We start from the raw sequence: 24766 nt of genomic DNA on the forward strand, positions 1-24766 counted from the left end.
GTCAGTTTCTATGCACGTGCCTTGAAGTTCTGACCCAGGGGCAAGAGGGGACTCCCTGGACCTCCACCTGTGGCCTCACACCCCTGAGTCACTTATCCATGCCTCTTGCAGGCTGAGTGTGTGCCTGGTGACAAGGGCACCCACCATTGCACGTGCCACAGGGGCTGGAGTGGGGACGGCCGCGTCTGTGTAGCCATTGATGAGTGTGGGCTGGACACTCGAGGTGGCTGCCATGCTGATGCCCTCTGCAGCTACGTGGGCCCTGGGCAGGTGAGGCACAGCAGGGTGGCTGGGGGGACTGGGCTGTCCCCATTGGACTGCAGGGACATCCATTCCAAATTCAAGTTCAAGGTCTGGAACCTCAGGTGCAGAGTGAGATTCTATCTCGAGATAAAAAAGCCTGGGGATATAGCTCAGTGGTAGGGTGCCCCTGGGTTCAATCCCCAGTACTGGGGATGGGGGGAACTGGATGTGCCACTTTGGAAGCCAGGCCTGGCTGGTCAATCTTGTGTAAGAACGCATGGTATTCCCTGTCCTCCCTATTCCACAGTGGCTTTTGGGCCACCAGTCTATTGGGCCTTGGCGGTGGAACACAGATAAGTATAAATAAGGCCTGAAGAAGAAAAGATTAACATTAAACAGATCCATGAGGTGGGATGGAAAGGGAGAGAAAAGGGAAATTGCATGGTAATGGAGGGAGACCCTCATTGTTATACAAAATTACATATAAGAGGTTGTGAGGGGAATGGGAAAATAAACAAGGAGAGATATGAATTACAGTGGATGGGGTAGAGAGAGAAGATGGGAGGGGAGGGAGGGGGGATGGTAGAGGATAGGAAAGATAGCAGAATACAACAGTTACTAATAGGGCATTATGTAAAAATGTGGATGTGTAACCGATGTGATTCTGCAATCTCTATTTGGGGTAAAATTGGGAGTTCATAACCAACTTGAATCTAATGTATGAAATATGATATGTCAAGAGCTTTATAATGTTCTGAACAACCAATAAAAAAAATTAAAAAAAAAAAATAAGGCCTGAAACACTGAATCCCCTCAGGAGCCTTAAAATACAGAACTGAGCTGGGCGCAGTGGTGCATGCCTATAATCCCAGCAGCTTGGGAGGCTGAGACAGGAGGATTGTGAGTTCAGAGCCAGCCTAAGCAAAAGTGAGGTACCAAGCAACTCAGTGAGACCCTGACTCTAAATAAAATTCAAAATAGGGCTGGGGATGTGGCCTAGTGGTCGAGTGTCCCTGAGTTCAATCCCCGGTACTCCCTACCCCGTAGAAAAGGAGCAGGTTTAGATACTTCCAATTTGCCTCTAAAGACAGTTGAGATCTGGGGTGTCCTACCTGTCACTCACCTGCAGTGTGGATGAGTCCAAGGGACTTGGTATTTAGTGGGAGGGACCAGAACAGCTAATCAGGGTGGCAAGGGATGGCTGGAGATGGGGTTCAAGCTGCCATCCTTGGGGCTGGCCTTGGTAGACACCTACCTGCCTGCCCTCTTACCACAAGCTACCGACCTCAATGACCCTGGCAGGACTCTGAACGCAGAGGGACACTGAATCTCTCCAGATGCTTCCCTCCTGATGCCATCCTGAGAGACAGTCTGGAGTACGAAGCTCCAAACAGGGCTGTGGTCTGGGTGGGCCTCCCTGGGGAGCAGCACCTTGCAAGAGCCAGGGAGTTGAGGAGGAAAGAGTTGGGGGGCTCATGACCAGACAAAGCCTTTGCTCCCTGATCTCCCCAGAGCCGATGCACCTGCAAGCTGGGCTTCGCCGGGGATGGCTATGAGTGCAGCCCCATCGACCCCTGTCGGGCAGGCAACGGTGGCTGTCATGGCCTGGTGAGAGGGTCAAGGGCTCAGAGCCCTGGGGAGGCTCTCTGGGTTGGGTCTGGCTGCAACTCACCTCCTCTCAGTATCTCTGCCTACTGTCAGGATCAGGTTTTTTCTAAACCTCAAATCCCCCTTTTTGCCCAGTCACAGGATAAAACCTTCGTATTTCCCTATCAAGCCACAGGCCCCGCCCTGCCTCCTCTTTCTGCGCCATCTTGTTCCCTGTTCCTCGGACCATCCAAGCTCCTCACTGTTCCCTGACCTTGTTCTGCCCCACACTACGACGATCCTGTGGCTTGGCTAGCTCCTCCTGCTCTCAGCCAGGGCACTCCCTAGCCCTGGTCTCCCCACCCGCCCCACCCACAGTCATCACAGGCAGGGTCATTCTTATGTCAAATGCTCAGTAATCTTGAGAATAGGGCTAGATCCACTCCTGGTGCTCCATGTGCTCAGACAGGATGGCTGGAGAAGGAGATGGTGGTGCCAGGTGGCTAGACAGGCAGAGAGGAGATGGATGATAAGGACAAACAGAGAATCCAGTGCAGTGGCACACGCCTGTAATCCCAGTGGCTCAGGAGGCTGGCGAGTTCAAAGGCAGCCTTGGCAATTTAGGAAGGCCTTAAGCAACTCGGTGAGACCTTAAATAAAAAATAAAAAGGACTACAAATGTGACTCAGTGGTTAAGTGCCCCTGGGTTCAATCCCTGGTACCAAAAAAAAAAAAAAAAGGGCAGGGGTTGGGTGGTGTCCAGCCTGCCTTCTGAGTACTAAATGGAGGGTTTGTCTCTCTGTCCCCCATCCCCACCAGGCCACCTGCCAGGCAGTGGGGGGAGGTCAGCGGATCTGCAAATGCCCCCCTGGGTTTGGAGGTGATGGTCTTAGTTGTTATGGAGACATCATCCGGGTAGGTGATGCACAGATTCATTTTTCTCTTCCCGCTGGACCTGGGGTGGGAAAGGGGTGGTGCTCAGGGCCCTTTGTTGGGGGGAGACTTGGATTTGCCCTCAGGTGCATAACCTGGGCCCTTTCCCTTCCCTTAGGAACTCCAGGCCAACGCCCACTTCTCCGCCTTCTCCCAGTGGTTCCAGGTAGTATGCTGGGTTGGGGCTCAAATCCAGTAGGCTTCCTAGATGTCACCCAACATCACCAAGTGGCAGGTGGTGCAGGTAAGTCTCTAGATGCTGCTGCTTCCATCACCCCCATCCCCTCACTGTGTGCAGAATGCCAGCATCACTCTTCCTGCCAACGGCCAAGTCACAGCCCTGGTGCCCTCTGAGTCCGCCATCCGTAGGCTGAACCCTGAGGACCGGGCCTTCTGGCTGCAGCCGAAGATGCTACCACACCTAGTCAGGTAGGGCAGCCACAGCTGGGCCAGGCCACAGGAGGGTCCTTCTGTGTGGGTCTCCCAGGAGAGGTGGAGGAGAACTGGGTTTTTGGCCTGGCATGTGTCCACCTGTTGGGAGGGACCCCGTTCCAAGGATCTCTATATGTCATACTAATCAAGCTTTATGTCCCTCCTAACTATGCCTTCCTCAGGGCCCATTTTCTCCAGGGTGCTCTCTCTGAGGAGGAGCTAGCCCGGCTGGACAGACAAAATGTGACCACCTTGGACCCTACCACACGCTGGGAGATTCGCAACATCAGTGGGGTATGAGACGAACCCTGGCAGAAGAGGTGACAAGGCAGGCCATGGGAGGGAGCTTGAGTGGTCACAGGCTCCCCCAGACCAGCACACTCGGGGAATGAGACTGAGATTGGGTCCCCTTCCCCTTCTCAGAGCTGGGCTCAGAGGATGTGCTCAGGACACCTTGCAGTGTGTTTGGGGGCCAGCAGTGATTACCCTGTGAGGGGCTGCCTGTCTGTGCCTGTGCCATATTCCTGTCCCTCTCATCATGGGCCGTAGTGGGGGGTCTGTGCACCCACTGCTAGAGCTTGCATTGAGGGTCGCAGGCCAGACGGGGGTGCTTGGCACTGAGCTCTGCCTGCTGCCTTCTAGAGGGTCTGGGTGCAGAACGCCAGCGTGGATGTAGCTGACCTCCTCGCCACCAATGGTGTCCTACACATCCTCAGCCAGGTATAGCAGGAGGAGCATGTGCGCGGAAGGCCTCCCAGGCAAGCCACAGAGCAACAACACTAACCAGCCCCTCGTGCTCTACCCCAGGTCTTGTTGCCTTCCCGAGCTGATGTGCAAGGTGGGCAGGGGTTGCTTCAGCAGTTGGACCTAGTACCTGCCTTCCGCCTCTTTCGGGAGCTTCTGCAGGTAGGGGAGGCCAGCATTGGGGCTGCCTGCTCAGGGGCACCTTACCCAGGTCTGGAGGGGGTGGGCTGGCTCCCAGCATCAGGACTGAAGACTAATGTGCCTATCCCTGTCCCCTGGCCCTAGCGCCATGGCTTGGTGCCCCAGATCGAGGCTGCCACTGCCTACACCATCTTTGTGCCCACAAATGGCTCCCTGGAGGCCCAGAGCAATGGCAGCAGCTTGGTGAGGCGTGGGGATGGGGTGACTGAAGGCGGAGGGTGAGGGCACAGAGGGCAAGCTTCCCATGCCACAGCAGAGGGACACAGTGGGAACAGCATGATGTCCAGGAGGCTCCAGAGTCCCAACCCCCCTGAGCTCATGCCTTCTCCCACCCCAGAATGCAGACACAGTGCGACACCATGTGATCCTGGGGGAAGCACTCTCTGTGGAAGCCCTGCGGAAGGGGGGACACCGCAACTCCCTCCTGGGCCCTGCCCACTGGCTTGTCTTCTACAACCACAGTGGCCAGGTTTGAGGGGCAATGGGCAAGGAGACCCTTCTTGGGGACTCTACTCTTGAAGACTGCTTCTCTCTGGAGTTGCTCCTACTAGGAGCCCCCTTCCTCTGCTCCAGGGAGATTTCCCCCATCCTTGGAGGTGCTCCCCTCTCCTTGGAATGTGTCATGGCTTTATAAGCCCCCAGCATGAGGATGGTGGGGTGGGTGGATTCAAATTCTTGTCCCACTTCTCAGCCTGAGGTGAACCACGTGCCGCTGGAAGGCCCTTTGCTGGAGGCCCCTGGCAGTTCGCTGTTTGGCCTGTCTGGCGTCCTGACAGTGGGCTCAAGCCGCTGTCTACACAGCCATGCAGAGGCCCTGAGGGTGAGAGGCTGGGGCCAGAGGAGGGCAGTGGGAGGACATTAAGAGTAGGGGGTGAATGGGTACAGTGGCTCACACCTGTAATCCCAGTTACTTGGGAGGCTGAGGCAGGAGGATCCCAAGTTGGAGTCCAACTTGGGAAACATAGTGAGACTTGCTGTAGCTCAGGGGTAGAGCATCCCTGGATTTAGTCCCTGGTACTGCAAGAAATGAAAAATTGGCCTGGCTGACAGGGAGGGACACTTGGTCAGCTGGCCCTGGAGGAAAGGTGGTACATTTGGGGGTCCCACTCTGGACCAACTGACACCCCACTCTTCCTCCCTGCAGGAGAAATGCATAAACTGTACCGGGAAGTTCCGCTGTACTCGGGGCTTCCAGCTGCAGGTGGGATGGGCTTGGCGCAGCTCTGCCCCTGCTTTGTTGTCCTCAGCCCATGTGTGGGGACCTGGATTGACAGCAGCCAGCCTTCCTGGTGGAAGCCCTGTGGCCCAGCCTGGCCTGCTGGGCAGCCTTGTGCAGTCCTGCTTCTTGAGGCCTCAATCCTGTGGCCCCACCCCTCCCCACCCCATATCTATCTCCTTGGTCCCTTTTGCTTCTTCTACGCCCCTGCTGGGCTGTCTGTCTCACCTACTCAGATCCCTGAAATCCAATTATCTGTCTCCTCATTCACTGTCCTCACCCCTCCTGCCTGTCCCCACTTTCAGGACACACCCAGGAAGAGCTGTGTCTACAGATCAGGCTTCTCCTTCTCCCGGGGCTGTTCTTACACATGTGTCAAGAAGATTCAGGTTTGTCCTGAAGTTCCCCCCACCCCAAGCCTTTGGACAGTGGGAACGGGGACCCAGGGGAGAAACCAGGGACTGGATTTCAAGAGCAGAGGCAGAAGCCAGGCATGGTGGTGCTGCTCAGGAGGCCGAGGCAGGAGGATGGCAAGTTCAAAGCCAGCCTCAGCAAGTTAATGAGACCCTGTCTCTAAATAAAATATAAAAAGGGCTGGGGATGTGGCTCAGTAGTTAAAAGCCACGGGTTCAATCTCTGGTACCACAAAAAGAAAAGAAAAAAAAAAGGGCTGGGTCTAGGATGAGGCCCTTGAAGCAAGAGTGACTTGAGGAAAGGAAAGGGAGAGATGTCCAAAGTCAGAGGCTAGTGTTTATTACTGCGTCCATCTTTCTGAGGTATGGAGATGGGGAGAGGGAGAAAGAGGCTCAACCCTGAGCTGCCCCTGCCAACCCCACCCTAGCAGAGGCAGGGCTTCGCTTCTCATTGTGGGACCCAGGTGCAGTCCTCCCCTGCTTGAATCTCCATCCTGCCCCTGCCAGGGGGTGCTGTAGAAGAAGCTCTCATGCCCCTTTCAGCTCTGATCTGCCCACAACCCAGTCTTTGGTCCCAGTTGCTGTACTTTGTGGGCCTGTGGCCCCAACATGCCCCCCCACCTTTCCCTTCCCCATGACATCTGGCCTGTACTCGCCATCTCCCTCCCTCCCTCCTACCTCCCTCCCCATTTCCTTCCTGTTCCCTGACCCTTGCAGGTACCTGACTGCTGCCCCGGCTTCTTTGGGACACTGTGCGAGCCATGCCCAGGGGGTCTGGGTGGTGTGTGCTCAGGCCACGGGCAGTGCCAGGACAGGCTCCTGGGCAATGGGGAGTGCCGCTGTCACGAGGGCTTCCACGGAACCGCCTGCGAGATGTGCGAGCTGGGCCGCTACGGGCCCTCCTGCACTGGAGGTGAGGATGGGAGGGGCAGGGTGCTGGGTACCTGGGAGAGGAGAGTGGGTTGGGGACCCTGGCAGGAGCAGGATGGAGACACCGGATAACTCCTGTCCTCTCTCATCCCTCTCCTAGTGTGTGACTGTGCCCACGGGATGTGCCAGGAGGGGCTGCAAGGGGACGGAAGCTGTGTCTGTAATGTGGGCTGGCAAGGCCTCCGCTGCGACCAAAGTGAGTGGGTCCCCAAGGGGTGTAGGGACATTGGAGAGGCAGTTCCTGTCTGAATGACCAGAACCTTCCTCCTGCCCCCAGAAATTGTTGGCCCTCAGTGCCCCAAGAAGTGTGATCCCAACGCCAAGTGAGTTACCTAACCTGGGACAGGGGGTGAGGGGGTGGGAATTGGGTTGGAGCAGGGGCTGGGCAGAGGCTGAGCCATGGCCACCTCTCCCAGCTGCATACAGAACTCCACTGGATCCCCGACCTGCGTCTGCGCTGCGGGCTACTCGGGCAATGGCAGCTATTGCTCAGGTCCAGCCACATGTGTGCCCTGGGCCCCTCTCTGAAATGCTGGGGGTGGTGGTCCCCACAGAGCCCCCTGCTATCACTGTCCCATCTCAGATCTTACCTGTCTCTGACATTTTTCTTTTCTCCTGCTCCACCCCTGTCCCATGCCTGCTCCTCTCAACCTTCTGGAACCATCTACCCCTAGAGGTGGACCCCTGTGCCAATGGCCATGGGGGCTGCTCCCCCCACGCCAACTGCACCAAGGTGGCACCTGGGCAGCGGACGTGCACCTGCCAGGATGGCTACACAGGCGACGGGGAGCTGTGTCAGGGTGAGGCTGAGACTCCCAACCTGCATGCTTGTGGGGCCAGGGCTCTGAAGTCAGCAGTTTGAGGCCAACTAGGAAAAATTGAAGGGCATCACTGTGTGGGACCCAGAGAGGCAAGGAGCTGAGCACCTGATGGACAGATGAAGGAGGGGTCAGCACCACCCCTCATTCCAGTGTCTTTTCCCCTAGAAATTAACAGCTGTCTTATCCGCAATGGGGGCTGTCACATTCATGCCGAATGCATCCCCACAGGTCCCCAGCAGGTCAGCATGCTGGGCGGGGCCTGGGCTGTGCATTCCCCCATAAGGCCTGGGGAGGGGGTGACCCTTTCATCCAGGGCACAGGCCAGCTCTTGCCCCCAGGCAGCCTCACTGATCAGGCTTTGGGACAGGTCTCCTGCAGCTGTCGCGAGGGTTACAGTGGAGATGGCATCCGGACCTGTGATCTTCTGGACCCCTGCTCCCAGGTCAGGCTCCATGTTAACACATTTCACAGGGAGAAGAGGGGTCTGAGACAGAAAGCAGTCCTTCTCACACCCAGAAGGGTCCCCCGAGTCTCTGTAGGGTGGATCACCTTTCCCCAAGCTCCAATTTGGCTCATTGGTTGGAAATAGGGCTTTGGGAATTGGACAGGGAACTTCATGGCCTCTTCTCTAGAGCTGTGGGTGACCGAGGAGTCTAGGAAGACACTGATGCCTCCCTTTCCTATTCCTGCCACAGAACAATGGAGGCTGCAGCCCTTATGCCACATGCAAAAGCACAGGCGATGGCCAGAGGACATGCACCTGTAACAGAATCCACACTGTGGGAGATGGCTTCACCTGCCGTGCCCGCCTCGGCCTGGTAATGATGCTCAAATCTGACCTTGACCTCATCTTGACATGCCCCATGGACCTGAAATACAATCTTGGCTTAGACCCTGGATTGGATCCTAATCATGGCCTTGACCAGACCCTGTCCCTGCCCCTGTCTCCTCTTGGGTCTCATCTCAGCTATGACACATGAAACTGATTCTGACCCCAGCTCAGATCCCACTCCCCTGGCTTTCCTTTCATTTCTGCCTTGGCCAGACCTTGGGCTGCAGGTGCTGGGGCAGGCACCAGGCCCTGAATGGGGGCCACCCCAAATCTGAACTGATCCTCGCTCCCTCAGGAGCTCTTTCGGGACAAGCATGCCTCATTCTTCAGCCGCCATCTCCTGGTGAGTAACCAGCTTGGGCCTCTGTGACCTGCAGGTACCACCTGTCTCTGGGCTTCAATGTTCCCATGTGGTCAGGGATTTAGTTGGTCTGGCCTCTCAGAGGTCAAGTCTCCCACGAGATTTGTGGAAGCCCCAGATTGGTCCCAAGTTGCTACTCTTCCATTCAAGCTGCCCTCCCCCACCACCTCCCCAGGAATACACGGAGCTCAAGGGAAACGGGCCTTTCACAGTCTTCGTTCCACAAGCAGATCTAATGACCAACCTGTCGCAAGTATGCTGTCCCAGGAGTGAGTCCAGGGAGGGATGAGTACTACGTGGGCAGAGGTGGGAATACGGCTCCTCCCACCCTCCCGACTCTATTCTAGAATGAGCTGGCTCGGATTCGTGCAAATCGCCAGCTTGTGTTCCGCTACCACGTGGTTGGCTGCCAGCAGCTTCACACCCAGGAGCTGCTGGACCAGGGATACGCCACAGCACTCTCTGGGCACACCCTGCGCTTCAGCGAGAGGGAGGTGAGCCCCATTTCATCCCTCCCCCTACAGGGTTAACCCCTAGGCTCAAGATTGGCCCCTTTCAAGCCAGGGCCTATGCCCTGATGCCCTTTGCTTAACACCCAGCCAGTGGGCACTTCAAAGAGAGGGAGATTAGCCCAGCCCAGTTCTTGCCCACACTCTCCCATGAGCCTGTTTTCAGCCCCAGTACTTTGGATCCTAACAGGGCTTAGTGCTGCTCTTCCACTCCAAATGTCTCTGGCATTTGCCTCTAAGGCTCTGGTGCCCAGCACCCGGCCTTGACTCCACCCCTAGCCCCGCCCACCTTCGGCCTCAGTCCCAAACCCAAGGCTCAGCGGGGGACTTGCCCCACCCCCAGCTCCAGAGCACCCTGTCAGCGGCTCGTTTAGCCCCAGGCCCGCCCCCATGCAATCTGCCCCACCCCCAGGGCAGCATATACCTCAACGACTTCGCGCGTGTAGTAAGCAGCGACCACGAAGCAGTGAACGGCATCCTGCACTTCATCGACCGCGTGCTGCTTCCGCCAGAAGTACTACACTGGGAGCCTGATGCCACCCCGATCCCGAGCCCTCTGGTAGGCCTGAGCGCCAGGCTGGGACCTGGAAGACGCAGAGGCGGGGGTGGGGGGCTGGGATCCTTGCATCCTCCTGACCAGCTGCTCATGAGCGCCTTTCTGCAGAGAAATGTCACCGACGCTGCTGAGAGCTTTGGTTACAAGATCTTCAGCCACCTTATGACGGTACTTCGTGTGTGTGCGTGCCTGTCAATGTGTGTATGTGTGCAACAGTGTGTGCGCTTCCCTTCCCCTAAGAAGGACAAGGGCTGCTAGAAGTGCCTTGTGCACAGAACACACCTGTGTGCAGGGGCTTTCCAGTACGGACCCATCTGTGCTTGTGAGCCTGCAGACTTGAGAAGTGTGCACACTCAGGGTGCCTGCAAGTGTGACTACATGTAGTAGTGTCCCCGTTTGTGGTTTCACTTTGGGCATTTTCAGTTGACTATGGGCAAATGCAGTCTAAAAATATTAAATGGAAAAATCTCAGAAATAAAAATTCAAGTTTTTTGATTGTTTGGTACTAGGGTTTGAACCTAGGGGCATTTAGCCACTGATCCACATCCCCAGTCCTTTGTTGTATTTTATTTAGAGACGGGGGTCTCACAGAGTTGCTTAGCACCTCGCTGAGTTGCTGAGACTGGCTTTGAACTCAAGATCCTCCTGCCTCAGCCTCCTGAGCCGCCAGGATTACAGGGGTGCACCACCACACCCAGAACAACTCACAAATTTTAAAGAACTTATTACAGTGTAACAATTATTCTATTGCTAATGTCTTACTGAGGCTAGTTTACAAATTAAACTATCTCATATGTTTAGGAAAAAGCAGTGTACATAGGACTCTGTACAATCCCCGATTTCAGGCATCGACTGGGGTCTTGGACTCTCAACCTGGGATGGCTGCAGCCTAGGGTGGCTAGTGGGAAGGCTACCTGGCCTGGGTCTCTGGAACCCATTCCTAGTCTTTGTGATCTAGCCCCCTGTCTCTACCTCTACCAGTCTGTGGCAGCCACACTTCTGCTCTGACTCACCAGGTAGCCGGCCTCCTGCCCATGCTTCGAGATGTGTCCCACAGGCCCCTCACAATGCTGTGGCCCACAGATTCTGCCCTGCAAGCCCTGCCTCCTGATCGGCAGGCCTGGTTATACCATGAGGACCACCGTGATAAGTTGGCAGCTATTCTGCGGGGCCATGTGATCCGCAATGTTGAGGTGGGTACAGCTTCAGAGCTCAGTTCCCACTGCTGCAGCTCATCCTGCCTGCCCAGCTTCAACTGTGGCTCCACTTGTCCAGGCCTTGGCATCTGACATGCCCAACCTTGGTTCACTCCGAACCATGCATGGGACCCCCATCTCCTTCTCCTGCAGTCGTGCTCGGCCTGTGAGTCTGGGAAGGGGGTTTGGATGGGGGAAGCAGGAGGGACCGAGGGGCTGCAGTACCCCTGTGATGTCCATGTGCTCCACATCCTCCCCCTGCAGGGTGAGCTCATGGTGGGTGAGGATGATGCCCGCATTGTGCAGCGGCATATGCCCTTTGAAGGTGGCCTGGCCTATGGCATTGACCAGCTACTAGAGCCACCTGGTCTTGGTGCCCGCTGTGATCGCTTTGAAACCCGGCCACTACGACTGGTGAGGGATGCCACAGACCAGAGGTGGATGGGCAGGGGCTCAGGCCTACCTGTTTTGTGTATCCACCTCACCTGTGGTATTGGCCTTCATCCCTTCCAGAAGACTTGCAGCATCTGTGGCCTGGAGCCACCCTGTCCTGAGGGCTCGAGGGAGCAGGTAAGGGGCTAAGGGCCAATTGGGGAATGGGCAGGGAACAGGGACCACTAAGTTCAGACTGTCTGTGGCCCGACTCTTCTTGGCCCAGGGCAGCCCTGAGACCTGCTGGCGCTACTACGCAAAATTATGGTCGAGCCCTTCCCTGCATTCCCTGGCACTTGGCAACATCTGGGTGCGGCCCAGCTTCTGGAGCCATCCCCAAGGCAAGAGCAGGGGCTGCCACCGCAACTGTGTCACCACCACGTGGGTACCCAGCTGTTGCCCTGGTCACTATGGCAGCGAGTGCCAAGGTATGTGCCTTGAGCTTATAGACACTGGTCTGGCTCCTCCAGCCCTTGAGAGAGCCAAGGGCAAGACTCTGGTCACTATCCCTGGGAAGGTTATTGCTGTGCTCCAGGGTAGGGGAGGTCTGGATCCCAAGAGATTTCACTAGAGGGAATGCTCAAAGAGGTGGCATGAGCAGGGCCTGGTGGCCCACACCCATAATCCTAGCAGCTCAGGAGGCTGAGGCAGGAAGATTGGGAGTTCAAAGCCAGCTTCAGCAAGACCCTGTCTCAAAATATAAAAAGGGCTGTGGATGTGGCTCAGTGGTTAAGTGCCCTGAGTCCAATCCTGAGTACCAAAAAAACAAACAAACAAAAAAAAGTGGGGGTGGTGTGTAGAGGGCACAGGACCTGGTGGGGAGTGTTAAAGGGTCTGGATGTTCTCCAGGCACCTAGAAGGTTTGCAGCAGTGTGGGGATGTGAGTGGATTGGTGTTGATGAGTCTTGGTTGCTACAGGGTGGGGGACAGATGGTAGGGCTGGGCTGCATGGGTGAGTGCTCTGATGAGAGCCCTTGGACTCACCACTCTTCTCCCACCCCTTCCTCTAGCTTGTCCCGGCAACCCCAGAAGCCCCTGTAATGGTCATGGCGTGTGCCTAGACGGCATGAGTGGCAGTGGGCGGTGTAGATGCCATTCAGGTTTTACAGGGACAGCCTGTGAACTGTGCACCCCGGGTTTTTTTGGACCCCAATGCCAAGGTGGGCCATCCCTGCCCTGCCCTGCCCTGATCCCTTGGCCAGTGTGCCAACCTTCATCATCCTGCTTGTTCCTCTCTCCAGCCTGCAGCTGCACCTCCCATGGCCGCTGTGATGAGGGCCTGGGAGGCTCTGGCTCCTGCTTCTGTGATGAAGGCTGGACTGGGCCACACTGTGAGGTTCAGCTGGGTGAGTGGCCCTCATGCTTGTGTCTCCCTGCACTTGTACCCACCTGCACACACAGGTGCATATGGCAACTGCACACTCAGGTGGAGGCACTGAAGATGGGTGGGACAGGTGGAGGCCAAGAGGGCAGCTACTGACCTGGTCATATGGGGATGGGCCCTGGGGGACAGAGCTGCAGCCTGTGTGTACTCCACCCTGTGCATCCCAGGCCATGTGCCGTGCGGGCAACAGCTGTGAGTGCAGTCTAGGCTATGAAGGCGACGGCCGTGTGTGCACAGGTAAGCAGCTGGCTGAGGAGGTGCAGGGGGGATGTCCCCATTACCCCCAGGCACCTGGTTCAACTCCTTTCTCCCTGCCTCCCAGTGGCAGACCTGTGCCAGGATGGGCATGGTGGCTGCAGCGAACATGCCAACTGCAGCCAGGTGGGCACAGTGGTCACCTGTGTCTGCCTGCCCGACTATGAGGGTGATGGTTGGAGCTGTCGGGCCCGCAATCCCTGTGCAGATGGCCACCGTGGAGGCTGCAGTGAGCATGCCAACTGTCTCAACACTGGCCCAGTAAGCAGGGGTGGGAGCCAAGAAACCGGGGGCAGAGGCCCCACTGTTCACTCCCACCGTCTCTGAAGGACATCTATGTTGTCTAACCCCAGAACACACGTCGCTGTGAGTGCCATGCAGGCTATGTGGGAGACGGACTGCAGTGTCTGGAGGAAGCTGCGCCGCCTGTGGACCGCTGTTTGGGTCACCCGTCACCCTGCCACACGGATGCTGTGTGCACTGACCTACATTTTCAGGGTGTGTCCCACTGCCCTCCTCCTAGCACCCTGCTTTATCCCTGAGCTGGAGCCAGCTGACCATGCACCTTCCCTCTTGCAGAAAAGCGGGCAGGTGTCTTCCACCTCCAGGCCACCAGCGGCCCTTATGGCCTGAACTTCTCAGAGGCTGAGGCAGCCTGTGGGGACCAGGGAGCTGTCCTTGCTTCTGTCTCTCAACTCTCTGCTGCCCAGCAGGTATGTGGGGCTCAGGGGTTGGAGCTAAGCCTGAGGGCCCAAGTTGGGCCTTGGGTCTTAGCGTCCCCTCCTGCCGCTACAGTTGGGCTTCCACCTGTGTCTTATGGGCTGGCTGGCCAATGGCTCTGCTGCCCACCCTGTCGTCTTCCCTGCCGCCGACTGTGGTGATGGTCGGGTGGGTGTAGTCAGCCTAGGCGTCCGCAAGAACCTCTCAGAGCGCTGGGATGCCTACTGCTACCGTGAGCAAGGTACACCCACCCCAAGCCCCGCGCCCTGCTCTGCCCCTTCCTGCCCATCCGCGGAGCCACTGACCTGCCTTTCTTGCAGATGTGTCTTGCCAATGTAAGGCCGGCTTTGTAGGTGATGGGATTAGCATATGCAATGGGAAGCTGCTTGATGTCCTGGCTGCCACTGCCAACTTCTCCACCTTCTATGGGGTGTGCAGGGGGCCAGCCTCAGGGGTGTGGGCAGTTGGGATCCCTGTGGAAGCAGCCTGCCTATAGCCAACTTCCCACCCTCCCAGATGCTACTGAGCTATGCCAATGCCACCCAGAAGGGTTTTGACTTCCTGCGCTTCCTGGATGATGAGCTCACCTATAAGACACTCTTCGTCCCTGTCAACGAAGGTTTTGTGGACAACATGGTAAGAGCAGGTCCCTGTGCACAGCACAGGCTGTTTGCTCCCTGTGGCTGGCACAGCCCAATAGGTCTTGCTCTGTCTACAGACACTGAGTGGTCCAGACCTGGAGCTGCATGCTTCCAATGCCACCTTCCTGAGCACCAATGCCAGCCAGAGGACCCTGCTCCCTGCCCACTCGGGCGTCAGCCTCGTCATTAGTGACACAGGCCCTGGCAACAATTCCTGGGCCCCTGTGGTGAGTCTGGCCCCTACCCTGCTGGATCCAACCCTCACTCACCTGCGAGGCTTGACTCTGGTCTCCCTGCAGGCCCCAGGGGCAGTTTTGGTTGGCCGTGTCATCATATGGGACATCATGGCCTTCAATGGCATCATCCATGCTCTGGCCAGCCCCCTTCTAGCACCCCCTCAGCCTGTGAGTACCAGGAAGGGGAGGGCGGAGCTGCAAGGATGGCACAGCTTTGGCCCAGTCCTTGATGCTCTCCTTGGTTGCAGGGAGCAGTGCTGGCACCAGAGGCCCCACCGGTGGCAGCGGGTGTCGGGGCAGTGGTTGCTGCTGGAACACTGATCAGCCTGGTGGCAGCGGTGCTCTACCTCCGTGCTCGGGGCAAGCCCACAGGCTTTGGCTTCTCTGCTTTCCAGGTAAGGCTGGGGGCTGCCGCGGCAGTGTCCTTTGGTCTTGCTCCATCACTTACCTCTCATCTCCCAGGCAGAAGATGATGCTGCTGACGACTTCTCCCCATGGCAAGAAGTGAACAGCCCCACCCTGGTGTCTGTCCCCAACCCTGTGTTTGGCAATCATGATGCCTTTTGTGAGCCCTTTGATGTGAGTGGAGGGAGGGGGCCATGGAAGTGGGCTTGGGGCCTAGTCTTGGCAGCCACCAGACAGCCTCCCTCTCTCAGGATTCGCTCCTGGAAGATGACTTCCCCGACACCCAGAGGATCCTGGCAGTCAAGTGAAAGGCCGAGATGGGCACGCGGAGGCAGGAGGCACCTTTATTGCTTGTCTGGCTGGATGCCCAGAGTGGATGGGACTGGGAGGATTAGGGGTCTGTCCTGCAATAAAAATGCCCTCAGCGGATGTGGGCCATGTCACCTAGGAAGGGTGTTTTCATGCATCCAGTGCAAAGCTGGTCCATCCAGAGCGGTGCCTCGTGCTGCAGAGGTGTGCGGCGGGGGTAGAAGGTGAAGTCCACACGGTAGTTGAGCAGGCAGCTCAGGGAGGCCATGTAGAGGTCGGAGAAGCGCACAAGGCGCCTGGAGAAGTAGGTGGGGTTGTGGAAGGTGCGGAAGATGCTCCCAAACTGAGCATTGAATAGGGCCTTGGTAATGCACCTGGGGGGGAGGGGAGAACTTGACGGGTGGGCATCAGCTATGCCAGGCCAGCCAGCCCCAGCCCTGGCCCCGCCCTGCTCACCTTAGCTCTTGCCGCTCCTTCATCCAGGCGGCCAGCACCTGCCGAGACTCTGCATCCTGGTAGGTCTGGGACAGACAATATGATGTGGGTGCCCAGGAAGCTGCAACCTGGCCCTCCCAGGGGCCACCTGGGCTGCCCATGCACCTGCATGCGCTCTAGCAGCCCCGTGAGCGCCTGCTGCCAGGTCAGCGAGTGCATGTACTGCTCGGTGTTGATGATGCGGATCTCGCGCTCCAGCTCAGGGATGATGGCGCCCGTGCGCCAGCCGTGCCGCAGCATGAGATCCTGGGGTTGGGCAGTGGGACTGGCCTCAGTGCTAGCTAGGAGGACTCCCCCGCCCCCTGGGACGCAGCCCTGCCCCCCTCACCGCTAGGTCACTGTAGAGGTGGTCTCCAAAGTAGAGCACGCGGGGGCCACGCCATTCCGTCAGGCGCAGGAAGTCAAACAGGTTTCCCTGGGCGGGGTGCAGAGGGACGCTGCTGAGCCAGCGTTGCTCCCCTGGGCTGCCAGCACCAGGTCTTGTCCCCCAGCAGCCCTCTCAAATCCCCAGAGGCAGCCAAGTCCAGCCGGATACAGGGCTGCCCTTTCCCGCGGCCTCGCAGTACTGCAGGAGGGTCGGCCTGCCCCAGGAAGGGCTCCCATAGGCCTGGCACAGTGCCCCAGGCCGCAAGGGCCTCCCTCTCTGTGGCCTCTCACCCACCGCGGCTAAGGATCAAGCCCTTGTTTGTGAGAAAAGAACCACAGGGAAGGACCCACGCCCTAAAGCAAAGGATTCTAGAGTCTTTGCTGGCGGCCTCAGCCCAGAGGGACCCAGTGGACCAATGGCAGAGCTCACTGGCAGGCCATCTGCTTTGCCTGCTCCAAAGCTGGGGAAAGTTGGAAACAGCCAGGCCCCAAACTAGGGAAGAAGCTCCAGGGGAGGCAGAAACAGAGGGGCCAGAGTTGGTGCCACCTGGGGCAGAAGCTCACACCCAGGAGGTCTGCATCCATGGACCTCAGAGGGGTGGGCAGTGGGGGGGACAGGTGGTCATGGAGGAACTTAATTGGACCTACTGAAGAAGACACACGAGCAGGAGATCACTGAGGACGTGCCTCTGGACCAAGAGAGAATCTTGAGGGGCAGGAGATGAAGAGGAGGCAGAGAAAAGGGGCTGAGGGCGAGGACCAAGCATCCAATGTACACAGCATTAGGAAACCTCAGAATGTCAGGCACAAAGAAATGCCTTGGCCCGGTGCAGTGGCGCAGACCTGTAATCGCAGCAGCTTAGGAGGATCGAGAGTTCAAAGCCAGCCTTAGCAAAAGCGAGGTGCTAAGCAACTTAGTGAGACCCTGACTCCAAGTAAAATACAAAATAGGGCTGGAGAGTGGCTCAGTGGTCAAGTGCCCCTGAATTCAATCCCCAGTAACCCTCTCTTGCCTCTGAAAAAAGATATGTCTGGTAGCCACACAGGTGCTTGTCCTCCTAGGTCACAGCCAGATGCAGGACATGGTACAGCCTCACCCTTAAAGCTGAGGGGATAAGCCGGATGGGTGAGGGAGAGCTGGGGTGGAGGAGGGCAGGAAGCTGAACAGAACACAAGGGTGCAAGTCCAGCCTATAGGCCAGGCCCCAGCAACTCAACACTGCTCCCCTGGCCGACTGCCGGCTTCGTCACAGCCCTTGGAACCCCCACTCCTAAGAGGACCAGCTCAGCCAGGATTTCCACATTCCAGCCAGGGCCAAATGCCTTAATCACCTCCTGCTCAGGCATCCAATACCCCATCCTGGCTGCTCTTTTCTTTCTGTTCAGATAAGAAGGGGGTCTCCCCAGATTTCTTATGAGCTGCCTCCACTGGCCAGGCTCAGGGGCTCCCACCAGGCTGGTTCTGCCTGCAGCAGACAGCTCAGTCTCAACTAGTCACAGTGCCACTCATGGGGTACTTGGTGATCACAGGGCTTTGTGCCACATTCAAATACAGCATTACAATCTTTTAGGAATGAGGAAAGTAAGGCACAGAGGTGATGAGGCAAGTCTCCCTCGTGGCCGAGTGGAGCTGGAACTCAAACCCGGGCACCAGGACCCAGAGGCCAAGAGCTCCTTCCACACTGCCCAGCCCTGGCAGCCGCTGGCCACACCGAAGTGGCTGAGCTGCTCGGGGCTGTGTGCGTCTTCAGAGTCGGCCTCTGAACAGCTTGTGTCCTTGGTTAGAACCTGTCCCCTGCTCTCACACCAGCTGCTGCTCCGACCCCAGATGGTCCTCACCTGCCGGTAGATCTTTCCCTTTTCCAGGCGGGTGATCCGGTCCCAGTGGAGCGAGCCTGTCTCATCAAGTTTTCGGAAAGGCCTGGGGTGAGGGTGAAGGGCTTGATTTCCATCTGTGGTAGGGCCGGGGCTGGGTACCTCCCACTCTCCTCTCTGTACACCCATCCACTCAGGTAGGCCACATGCAGGTAAGGAGGCATCCTCACCCCAAGGGCACTGAGTAAAGGCCAATCTAGCTTCGGGCCTCAGTCCCCTCATTGCGATGGGATCCCCCCACCTCTTCCCCTACTCTACTGCCCCCTGCTAGGCCCATACTTGCGCCGGTCAGTGAAAAAGCTGGGTTTGTCCGCCTGGACGATCACCACGTCGAAGAGCTGGCGCCAGTCGGGACCCACCATGTGCCGCATCCCCTTGTCCCTGTGCAGAGGTGGTGCGGCTGCAGGAGGTCTGAGGGTGGCACTGTGTCTGCCCCCCAACACCCCCACAGCGGGGCTGGACTCACACAAAGCTGAAAGGACTGTTGGTGATGAGGAACAGCTGTTTCCCATGGGCCACCAGGCGGCTCAGCACTGCGAACGTTTCGTCCCCTCTCAGGATGTACTTCTCTGAGGGGGAAGAAGGGTCTGTGAGGGCCTGGCCACCCTGCTCAAGCAGGCCAGCCAGGTTACCATTCACCCTTACCCATGTCTCGCTCAATCCACTGGTACATGAGGCCCTTCACGTGCACATCTCGAATAGCATCCTGGGGGGAGGGGGGGACAGTGAGGGCACAGCGGGGGGGCTGGGGAGAGCCTGCCCTGTTACTGCTGGACTTCACCTTCCTGCCACCTGAGGGGCAGGCCAGCATGCTCACCGTCACGTCCTTGTAGAGGTGTGTTTGGTCAAACTCCAGGCCATGGCTCAGGAAGTGGTCCACCACACAGGACAGCAGTGCCATCTCTGGCAGTGAGAAGATGTCCATGAACTGCTTGATGGAGGGGCCCTGGGGAGGGGACCACATCTCAGCTATTCCTCTGGCCCCCCACCTCCAGCATTGGAGACTAAGGCCTCCAAATCTGCCTCAGGTCTCTGGGAAAGGGCATGGTCTGTGGATGAAAGCTGGCCACTGGAGCTGGTATCTATAGCAAGCTCACCGACCTGGGCTGCTTTGGGTCACAGAAGGTGGAGGGAATACCTTGCCGTAGAAACCGCTCATCTGGTACAGTGGGATGTGCTGGGTGCCTCCATATAGGTCGATCACCTCCTCATCTGGCACAGGCTGGAGGCCCCTGAACCAGGGTACAGATACCATCACTCCAGGCCCAGGTGGCAGCACAGGGTAGGGGTGGGAAGAGGGCAGAGTCAGAACTAACCTGTAGGCTGTTCCCAACTGGACGTAATGGAAGGCATCAATCTTCATCAGAAGGCTCTGAGGGCACCCAGTGTGGGCAGGGGTGGGACCAGTGGTAAGAAGGTGGTTTTGCCATTGGACTTGGCCAGCCTCTTCTAAACCCCATGTCCAAGCCTCCATTGGATGGTACCAAGGAGATCAGGTACATTACCAAAAGGAAGTTGTAGCTTTGAGGTCAAGGGGGTGGACAGATACGGAGACCCTTCACTAAGAGCATGGCCAAGGAAGCAGGCTCAGGGCCCATTTACTCAGGAGGAACCAAGAGGTCAGCATCCAGCCACTCACCTTCTGAATGTCATAGTGGAGGCCACGGATGGCAAAGCTGGGGTTGTAGTCATACTTCCGAATCCCCTCTGGGTACTGGTGGGCAAACAAACATAGACCAGGCCTAAGCCCGTAGCACTGCCAGCCCTGTTGGCTGAGTGGCCACTTGGGGATCCATCCATCCATCCACCTGCCCAGGGAACCCAGGGAGCCCCATGATCCACCCTGGGGCTTAGGTCAAGGTGGGCTGTGCTGGCCTCCAGGGCCTGAGCAGGGGCTCCTGCCTGGCTAGTCTCACCTTGTAGTGCTCAATCAGGATGTCCCGAGCAGCATTGAAGATTTCAGGGTGCAGTGCGTCTGCATACTGGGCCAGTGTGTAGTCATAGTCAAAGCCATAGACCTCGACATCACGCAGGCTGATCTCATTGTTGGCATAAATGGCTGCTGGGTTCAGGAGGCTGCAGACCTCAGGAGGCAGGAGGTCTAGAGGAAGGAGACACAGGGAAATGACGATTGTGGCAGTGGCAAAAGGCTTCTGGGTACTTTTTGAGCACTCAGCCCCTTAAGCTTCATGAAACATTCCAGAGATGCCCAGTGATCCAGATGGTCAGACTGAGGCTCAGAGAGAAAGCAATTGCCCAGATCCTGTACTTGGGGTAAGGCAGCGTTCAGGTTTGGAGATGAGGTGTGCTCTATTAATGCAGCAATATTCAGAAGTGAAATGATCAGATTATGAGAGCTGTAACCTAATCAGTCCATGGTAACCGCAGACAGGCGGGGCGTGGCTGGAGGAGGTGTTACCCTGGAAGAGTGCGCCTTCCTGCGGCCCCCTCCCCTCCCCCTGCTTCCTGACCACCATGCCCTGAGCAGCTTCCCTCCACCATGCCCTTCTGCCATGATGCTCTGCTTCACCTCTGAAATGGTGAGCCCCCAATAAACTTTTCCTCCTCTAAGTTTTGATACTAGGGATTTTTTGATACTAGGGATTGAACTCAAGGGTGCTTAACCACTGGGCCACAACCCCAGCCCTTTCTATATTTTATTCTGAGACAGGGACGCCTAAATCTTTTAGGGCCTCGCTAAATTGCTGAGGCCGGCTTTGAACTCACGATCCTCTTGCCTCATTACTCTCTGGGATTACAGGTGTGCACCACCATGCCCAGCACCTAAATTGTTCTCATCAGGTATTTTGGCCACAGAGAAGCAAAAGCTAACTAAAACAGGTAGAGCTGGCAGTGGGCTGAGCTCACAGTTGGAGCTCCTTCCCTGTGGTTACACCATCACCTGCAGCCCACCAGGTATACTGAGCCTGTTCCTCTTCCTGGCTCTCACCACTAAGCCCCCGCCAGACATGCTGTAAGCTGGGTAGCACCCAGCAGGCAGGCATTGACTCCACCCCTCAGTCTGGCCCCAGAAGAGCTCTCAGAATGGTCTCCAGTGCCAATTCTGCCACTGTCTAAAACCTGATCATGAACACCACTGTCAGTCCCTCTGCCCTTCTCAGCTATCTGCTGGTCGCATCTCCCACGTCCTAAGAGGTATCAGCGAGGGGCGGCATGTGGGGACTGAAGACTCCACCCAAGTGGGCATGACCCAGCTGTCTTGGCATGAGGAGGGGGCTGAAGTCATGGATGCTCTTTCCACCTTGCCCAGAACATTAATGGGTGGGGAGCCCTTCTGCTGCTCCTACTACCCACTCCTGAGCACCTGTCACAGCCCAGGGAACAAGGCCCCTCTAATCGGATTTCAGCTGCCTGCCAGCTCACATAATGACATTCCCTGGCTCTAGCCCTCTAGCCAGGGAACATTGCTAATTACGACAGGCGGGACGTGCAATGTTGGGTTCTGGGCCATTATCCAGGCTGCTCCTTTCTGGGGATGTGGCCATGGTCACCCCAAGCCTCTGGCTGCTCTCAAGGAACTGAAGATGGCTTTCAGGCCCACATCAGGGGTGACGCCGTGTGGGGTAGGCTCCAGGGTCCCAAGCTCACATGCCTTGGCCTCCCCATCTGTACAATGGGAACGTTGGCTGGAGAAAAGGCATATGATGGAAAGGGCATGGGCTCTGAGGTCAGCTGGACCAGATCAGCACCCCCACCCTGGCTGTGACTTCAGGAATGTCACCTCAGCCCTTGGGCCTGTTGTCTCTAAAGGGGAAATAAAAACTGTATCAACTGTGCGGCATTCTTGCTCTATACCTATGCACAGGCAGGATTCAGTGCACCCTGAGGCCCCGAGCTTCATGTCTTCAATTTCCCTACATCTCTCTAAGAGGAGGAGTTGTAGGGAAAGGGGAGCATCACCCAGATGCACAGGGTAATGCCTCCCAGAAAATGCCTCAGGTCCAAGGCCCCAGAAAAACTGTCTCAGCCACAATCAGTCCTAATTATAAAACAGAAACCCCTGGTCCCACAGTAGCCCAGCAGGTAGCTGGTGCACTAAAGAGGCAGACATCTCACTGTACTCGGATGCCCAGAGCATTTGCCTTGGAGGCCCCTTTGGAACACAGAGCTCCACTCCCCAACCCTTCTTTTGCAGTCAAGTGCAGGGTGTGGGTGTGGAAACAGGTGTGGCTGGTTCCTCTGGAGGCCCCAGGCCAGCACAGAGCAGTTGCTCCGAAGATCCAAGTGTGGACAGGACACTCCACTTGGATATGCATGAGACACAGTTGACTGTAGCCCTTGAGAGCTGCTGCTGAGACGCCCCTCACCTGGTATCACTGGGATTCTGGTTTTCACCTCTGCCCTTGGGGATGTTTCCAGGGGCAGAAAATTCTCCCAGGGACAAAGCAGGATGGGGAAGCAGCTCATAGAGCCTGACCCCTCACCTCATCTCTGGTCTGAGAAAACCCTCTTCCACAGGGCTGCAGTGACAGGTAGGGCCAGGAGAGGATCTAACCCACTAGCACTAGCCTGCCAAGTTTATGGTTTCACTCTTCAGTCTTTACCCTCCTTTCTCTTCCTTCGACCCCAGCTCCCTCACCTGCCCAAGGTACCAGATTCTGAAGCCAATTCCCCCCTGGTAGCCCTGGGACAGGCTTGTGGCTACCTTAGGGGCCCATCTTGTTCAATCCTCACTCCAACTCTATGAAGCAGTTGGTCTGGAGGAAAAAACTGAGCTTCAAGGAGGTGAAGTCACTTGCTTCAACCACCCAGCAGCAGGCAACAGAGTTGAGATGTGCACTCAGGCTGCACCACCTGCCTTAATCACTCTTCCCCTTAGCCTAGCCTTCCAGGGTCAACACATTGAGGACGGGTGGGGAGGAGGTGATGGTCTCTGCTTTCAGGGTAGGGGCTAGTCTTCGGCCTGGATCCCTGGCAGAGATTTTTGTTTGTTTGTGGTGCACTCTACAAACTGAGCTACATCCCCAGCCCCTCCTGGCAAAGTCTGCCCACAGGTGTTATGTCCAAGGTATACTGAATGCCCAGAGACTGCCCCAGAAGACCCAGTCAGAATGGGTTAGGATCAGGACCCCGAGGAACGAACTTGGCTTATTCTGGTGTTCACCATGACGTGAGTAGCAGTGACCTTGAACAAGAGGAACTTAGGGGGACATAAGGATAGGAAAATACAGGTGGGTCCTGGAGGGCAATGCCCAGGAGATCCCCTTCTTTCCTCCTCTGTCTTGGAGGCCACTCAGAGGGTCTTCTCTAGGTACAGGACAAAGACTTCTTAAACAACACTCTGGCATGCCAGTCCACAGAGATAGAGTCAGTCTTAGACCACCAGGGCTTCAGAACCACCACTCCACAGAGGGCCTAACCATTCTGTCTTCAGCTTGTCAAGAGAATAAGTTTGGATCACTCTCCAGGTATCCACAAGGCTGGACTAGAAATCCCTGTCCAGACAGTTGGAACACTCCAGACAGGGCCACTTTGTCTCACCAGACAATGAAAGCCATCTCACCCTTGGGGGTTCCTCCGGAAGCTCCCCTGCCCCTTCTTGGCTTGGTTCTTTCCAAGTCACCACAACACTATGTCAGAGACCCAGGGTTGTTTGTATCTGAGAAAACTGAAGGTCTTAGAGGTTGAGGCTTACTGAAGGCCACCCAGCTGGACAGTGATAGAGCCACTAGCCTGAACCACATCTGTTTGCTGCAGAGGCTGGATAGTGACCCACCCAGAGCAGTGGACATATGTCCTGCATTCTCACTGGTGGCCCCAGCCTGCCCTGAGAGGGGCCCTCCAGTCTCATCAGTCCATTTCACAGAGGGAGAGGGAAAGTGCCTGTGCAGCTTGGCCAACTGTAGCAACTCCTCAGGATTCCAGGCGACTGTGGGGACTTGAACTGTTTCCCCAATACCTTCCCGGCCCTTGCTGAGAGCGGGCCTGACCTCCAGCACCAAACCAAAAGGTGCCTGGAAAGTCCAGCCCGTATCAGCTTAGGTCGGGAGGTCGCCAGGAGCTTATTGGGCGAGCGCTACTTGCAGGCTTTGTCCTCAATACTCCCACCCCAACTAAGGGTCGACGGAGAACAAGGGATTGGGAGCACTCCCGGTAGCGGTTCCCTGCAGCAAGACCCGGGGACCGCACTTGCGGGCGGCCGCTCCAGGTGCTCCAAGCCCCTGCAGATAGAGCTGGGGAATAAACCCCCCACCCTCCCCCGGGCCATCTGGCCGAAGCCTCTATTGAAAAGCCCATTAGGTCTGGGTCCCCGCCAAACCCCACCGGGCGTAGAAGCAAGGAGCTGTGCCCGGGAAGGCTCGAGGGCTGCGCCCCGGCGCCCCGACAGTCCACAGCGCTGGAGGCGACCCCAGCACTCGGTTCACCCGGGCTCACCCACCGTGCACCAGTCTCCGCATGTCCTGGTAACGAGCCCACAGGTGCTCGCTGAGCTCGGTGCCGCCGGCCGGCGCCGGAGAGGGCGCAGAGCGTGGGGCTCCCGGGCAGTGAGGGCCAGGACCCGGCGGGCCGCAGCCAGGGCAGGAGGGTGAGGAGGAGGCGGCTCGCCGCCCGCCGTGGCTTCCGCACAGCAGCCCGCACCGAGCGACCGCCCGCAGCCCCACACCCGCCATGCCCCCTGCGCGCCGGCCGGGCTGCCCTCCGCCCGTCGGCCAG

The 24766-nt window shown here is 57.3% G+C and overlaps 3 protein-coding genes across 7 annotated transcripts in view; 1 reads left to right on the forward strand and 2 right to left on the reverse strand.

Moving 5' to 3' along the window:
- The window catches only part of Stab1 (stabilin 1), a 29191-nt gene extending 13697 nt beyond the window's left edge, over positions 1-15494 (forward strand). For 3 of the 5 annotated variants that reach the window (XM_046452878.2, XM_046452879.2, XM_046452880.2), the window contains 45 exons: positions 112-270; positions 1756-1851; positions 2650-2745; positions 2882-2929; positions 3062-3192; positions 3378-3489; positions 3838-3915; positions 4003-4101; positions 4225-4323; positions 4478-4609; positions 4832-4960; positions 5285-5341; positions 5662-5745; positions 6487-6682; positions 6800-6895; positions 6977-7022; positions 7116-7192; positions 7374-7499; positions 7686-7759; positions 7888-7962; positions 8216-8338; positions 8648-8695; positions 8889-8966; positions 9061-9207; positions 9635-9781; positions 9887-9946; positions 10795-10971; positions 11054-11140; positions 11239-11388; positions 11488-11544; positions 11633-11834; positions 12417-12566; positions 12648-12752; positions 12920-13027; positions 13113-13306; positions 13399-13543; positions 13625-13758; positions 13841-14006; positions 14086-14195; positions 14282-14401; positions 14484-14633; positions 14706-14810; positions 14891-15037; positions 15105-15221; positions 15299-15494. In XM_046452878.2, the coding sequence (XP_046308834.1) occupies positions 112-270; positions 1756-1851; positions 2650-2745; positions 2882-2929; positions 3062-3192; positions 3378-3489; positions 3838-3915; positions 4003-4101; positions 4225-4323; positions 4478-4609; positions 4832-4960; positions 5285-5341; positions 5662-5745; positions 6487-6682; positions 6800-6895; positions 6977-7022; positions 7116-7192; positions 7374-7499; positions 7686-7759; positions 7888-7962; positions 8216-8338; positions 8648-8695; positions 8889-8966; positions 9061-9207; positions 9635-9781; positions 9887-9946; positions 10795-10971; positions 11054-11140; positions 11239-11388; positions 11488-11544; positions 11633-11834; positions 12417-12566; positions 12648-12752; positions 12920-13027; positions 13113-13306; positions 13399-13543; positions 13625-13758; positions 13841-14006; positions 14086-14195; positions 14282-14401; positions 14484-14633; positions 14706-14810; positions 14891-15037; positions 15105-15221; positions 15299-15355 (5094 nt within the window). In that variant the 3' untranslated portion in view covers positions 15356-15494. Of the gene's footprint in view, positions 1-111; positions 271-1755; positions 1852-2649; positions 2746-2881; positions 2930-3061; positions 3193-3377; positions 3490-3837; positions 3916-4002; positions 4102-4224; positions 4324-4477; positions 4610-4831; positions 4961-5284; positions 5342-5661; positions 5746-6486; positions 6683-6799; positions 6896-6976; positions 7023-7115; positions 7193-7373; positions 7500-7685; positions 7760-7887; positions 7963-8215; positions 8339-8647; positions 8696-8888; positions 8967-9060; positions 9208-9634; positions 9782-9886; positions 9947-10794; positions 10972-11053; positions 11141-11238; positions 11389-11487; positions 11545-11632; positions 11835-12416; positions 12567-12647; positions 12753-12919; positions 13028-13112; positions 13307-13398; positions 13544-13624; positions 13759-13840; positions 14007-14085; positions 14196-14281; positions 14402-14483; positions 14634-14705; positions 14811-14890; positions 15038-15104; positions 15222-15298 lie in introns of those variants that run through there. The other 2 variants (XR_006853489.2, XM_046452881.2) reach the window with 2 other exon arrangements.
- The window catches only part of Sema3g (semaphorin 3G), a 100020-nt gene that overhangs the window by 75246 nt on the left and 8 nt on the right, over positions 1-24766 (reverse strand). The window lies entirely within an intron of this gene.
- Positions 15376-24762, reverse strand: Nt5dc2 (5'-nucleotidase domain containing 2). Its single transcript, XM_046452882.1, has 14 exons — positions 24492-24762; positions 20008-20192; positions 19731-19805; positions 19408-19463; positions 19230-19323; positions 18909-19037; positions 18737-18797; positions 18558-18660; positions 18371-18472; positions 18056-18137; positions 16180-16266; positions 15957-16097; positions 15813-15877; positions 15376-15730 (listed from the first exon to the last, which is right to left on the reverse strand). Exons 1-14 carry the CDS (start codon positions 24721-24723, stop codon positions 15469-15471), a joined length of 1674 nt encoding a protein of 557 aa, XP_046308838.1. The 5' UTR covers positions 24724-24762; the 3' UTR covers positions 15376-15468.

Source organism: Marmota monax, unplaced genomic scaffold (genome assembly GCF_021218885.2).
Source record: "Marmota monax isolate L192 unplaced genomic scaffold, Marmota_monax_Labrador192_F-V1.1 WCK01_AAM20220418_F8-fsc00042, whole genome shotgun sequence".
Taxonomy (NCBI): domain Eukaryota; kingdom Metazoa; phylum Chordata; class Mammalia; order Rodentia; family Sciuridae; genus Marmota; species Marmota monax.

What these genes read in the sequence shown, in the direction of transcription:
- Nt5dc2 (XM_046452882.1), bottom strand. Translation starts at nt 24,723, where the DNA reads ATGGCGGGTGTGGGGCTGCGGGCGGTCGCTCGGTGCGGGCTGCTGTGC. An exon ending in TGAGCGGTTTCTACGGCAAG is followed by an intron (nt 19,038 to 19,229) that starts GTATTCCCTCCA and finishes TCCCCTCCCCAG; the next exon opens with GGCCCCTCCATCAAGCAGTT. An exon ending in ACCTCTACAAGGACGTGACG is followed by an intron (nt 18,798 to 18,908) that starts GTGAGCATGCTG and finishes CCCTCCCCCCAG; the next exon opens with GATGCTATTCGAGATGTGCA.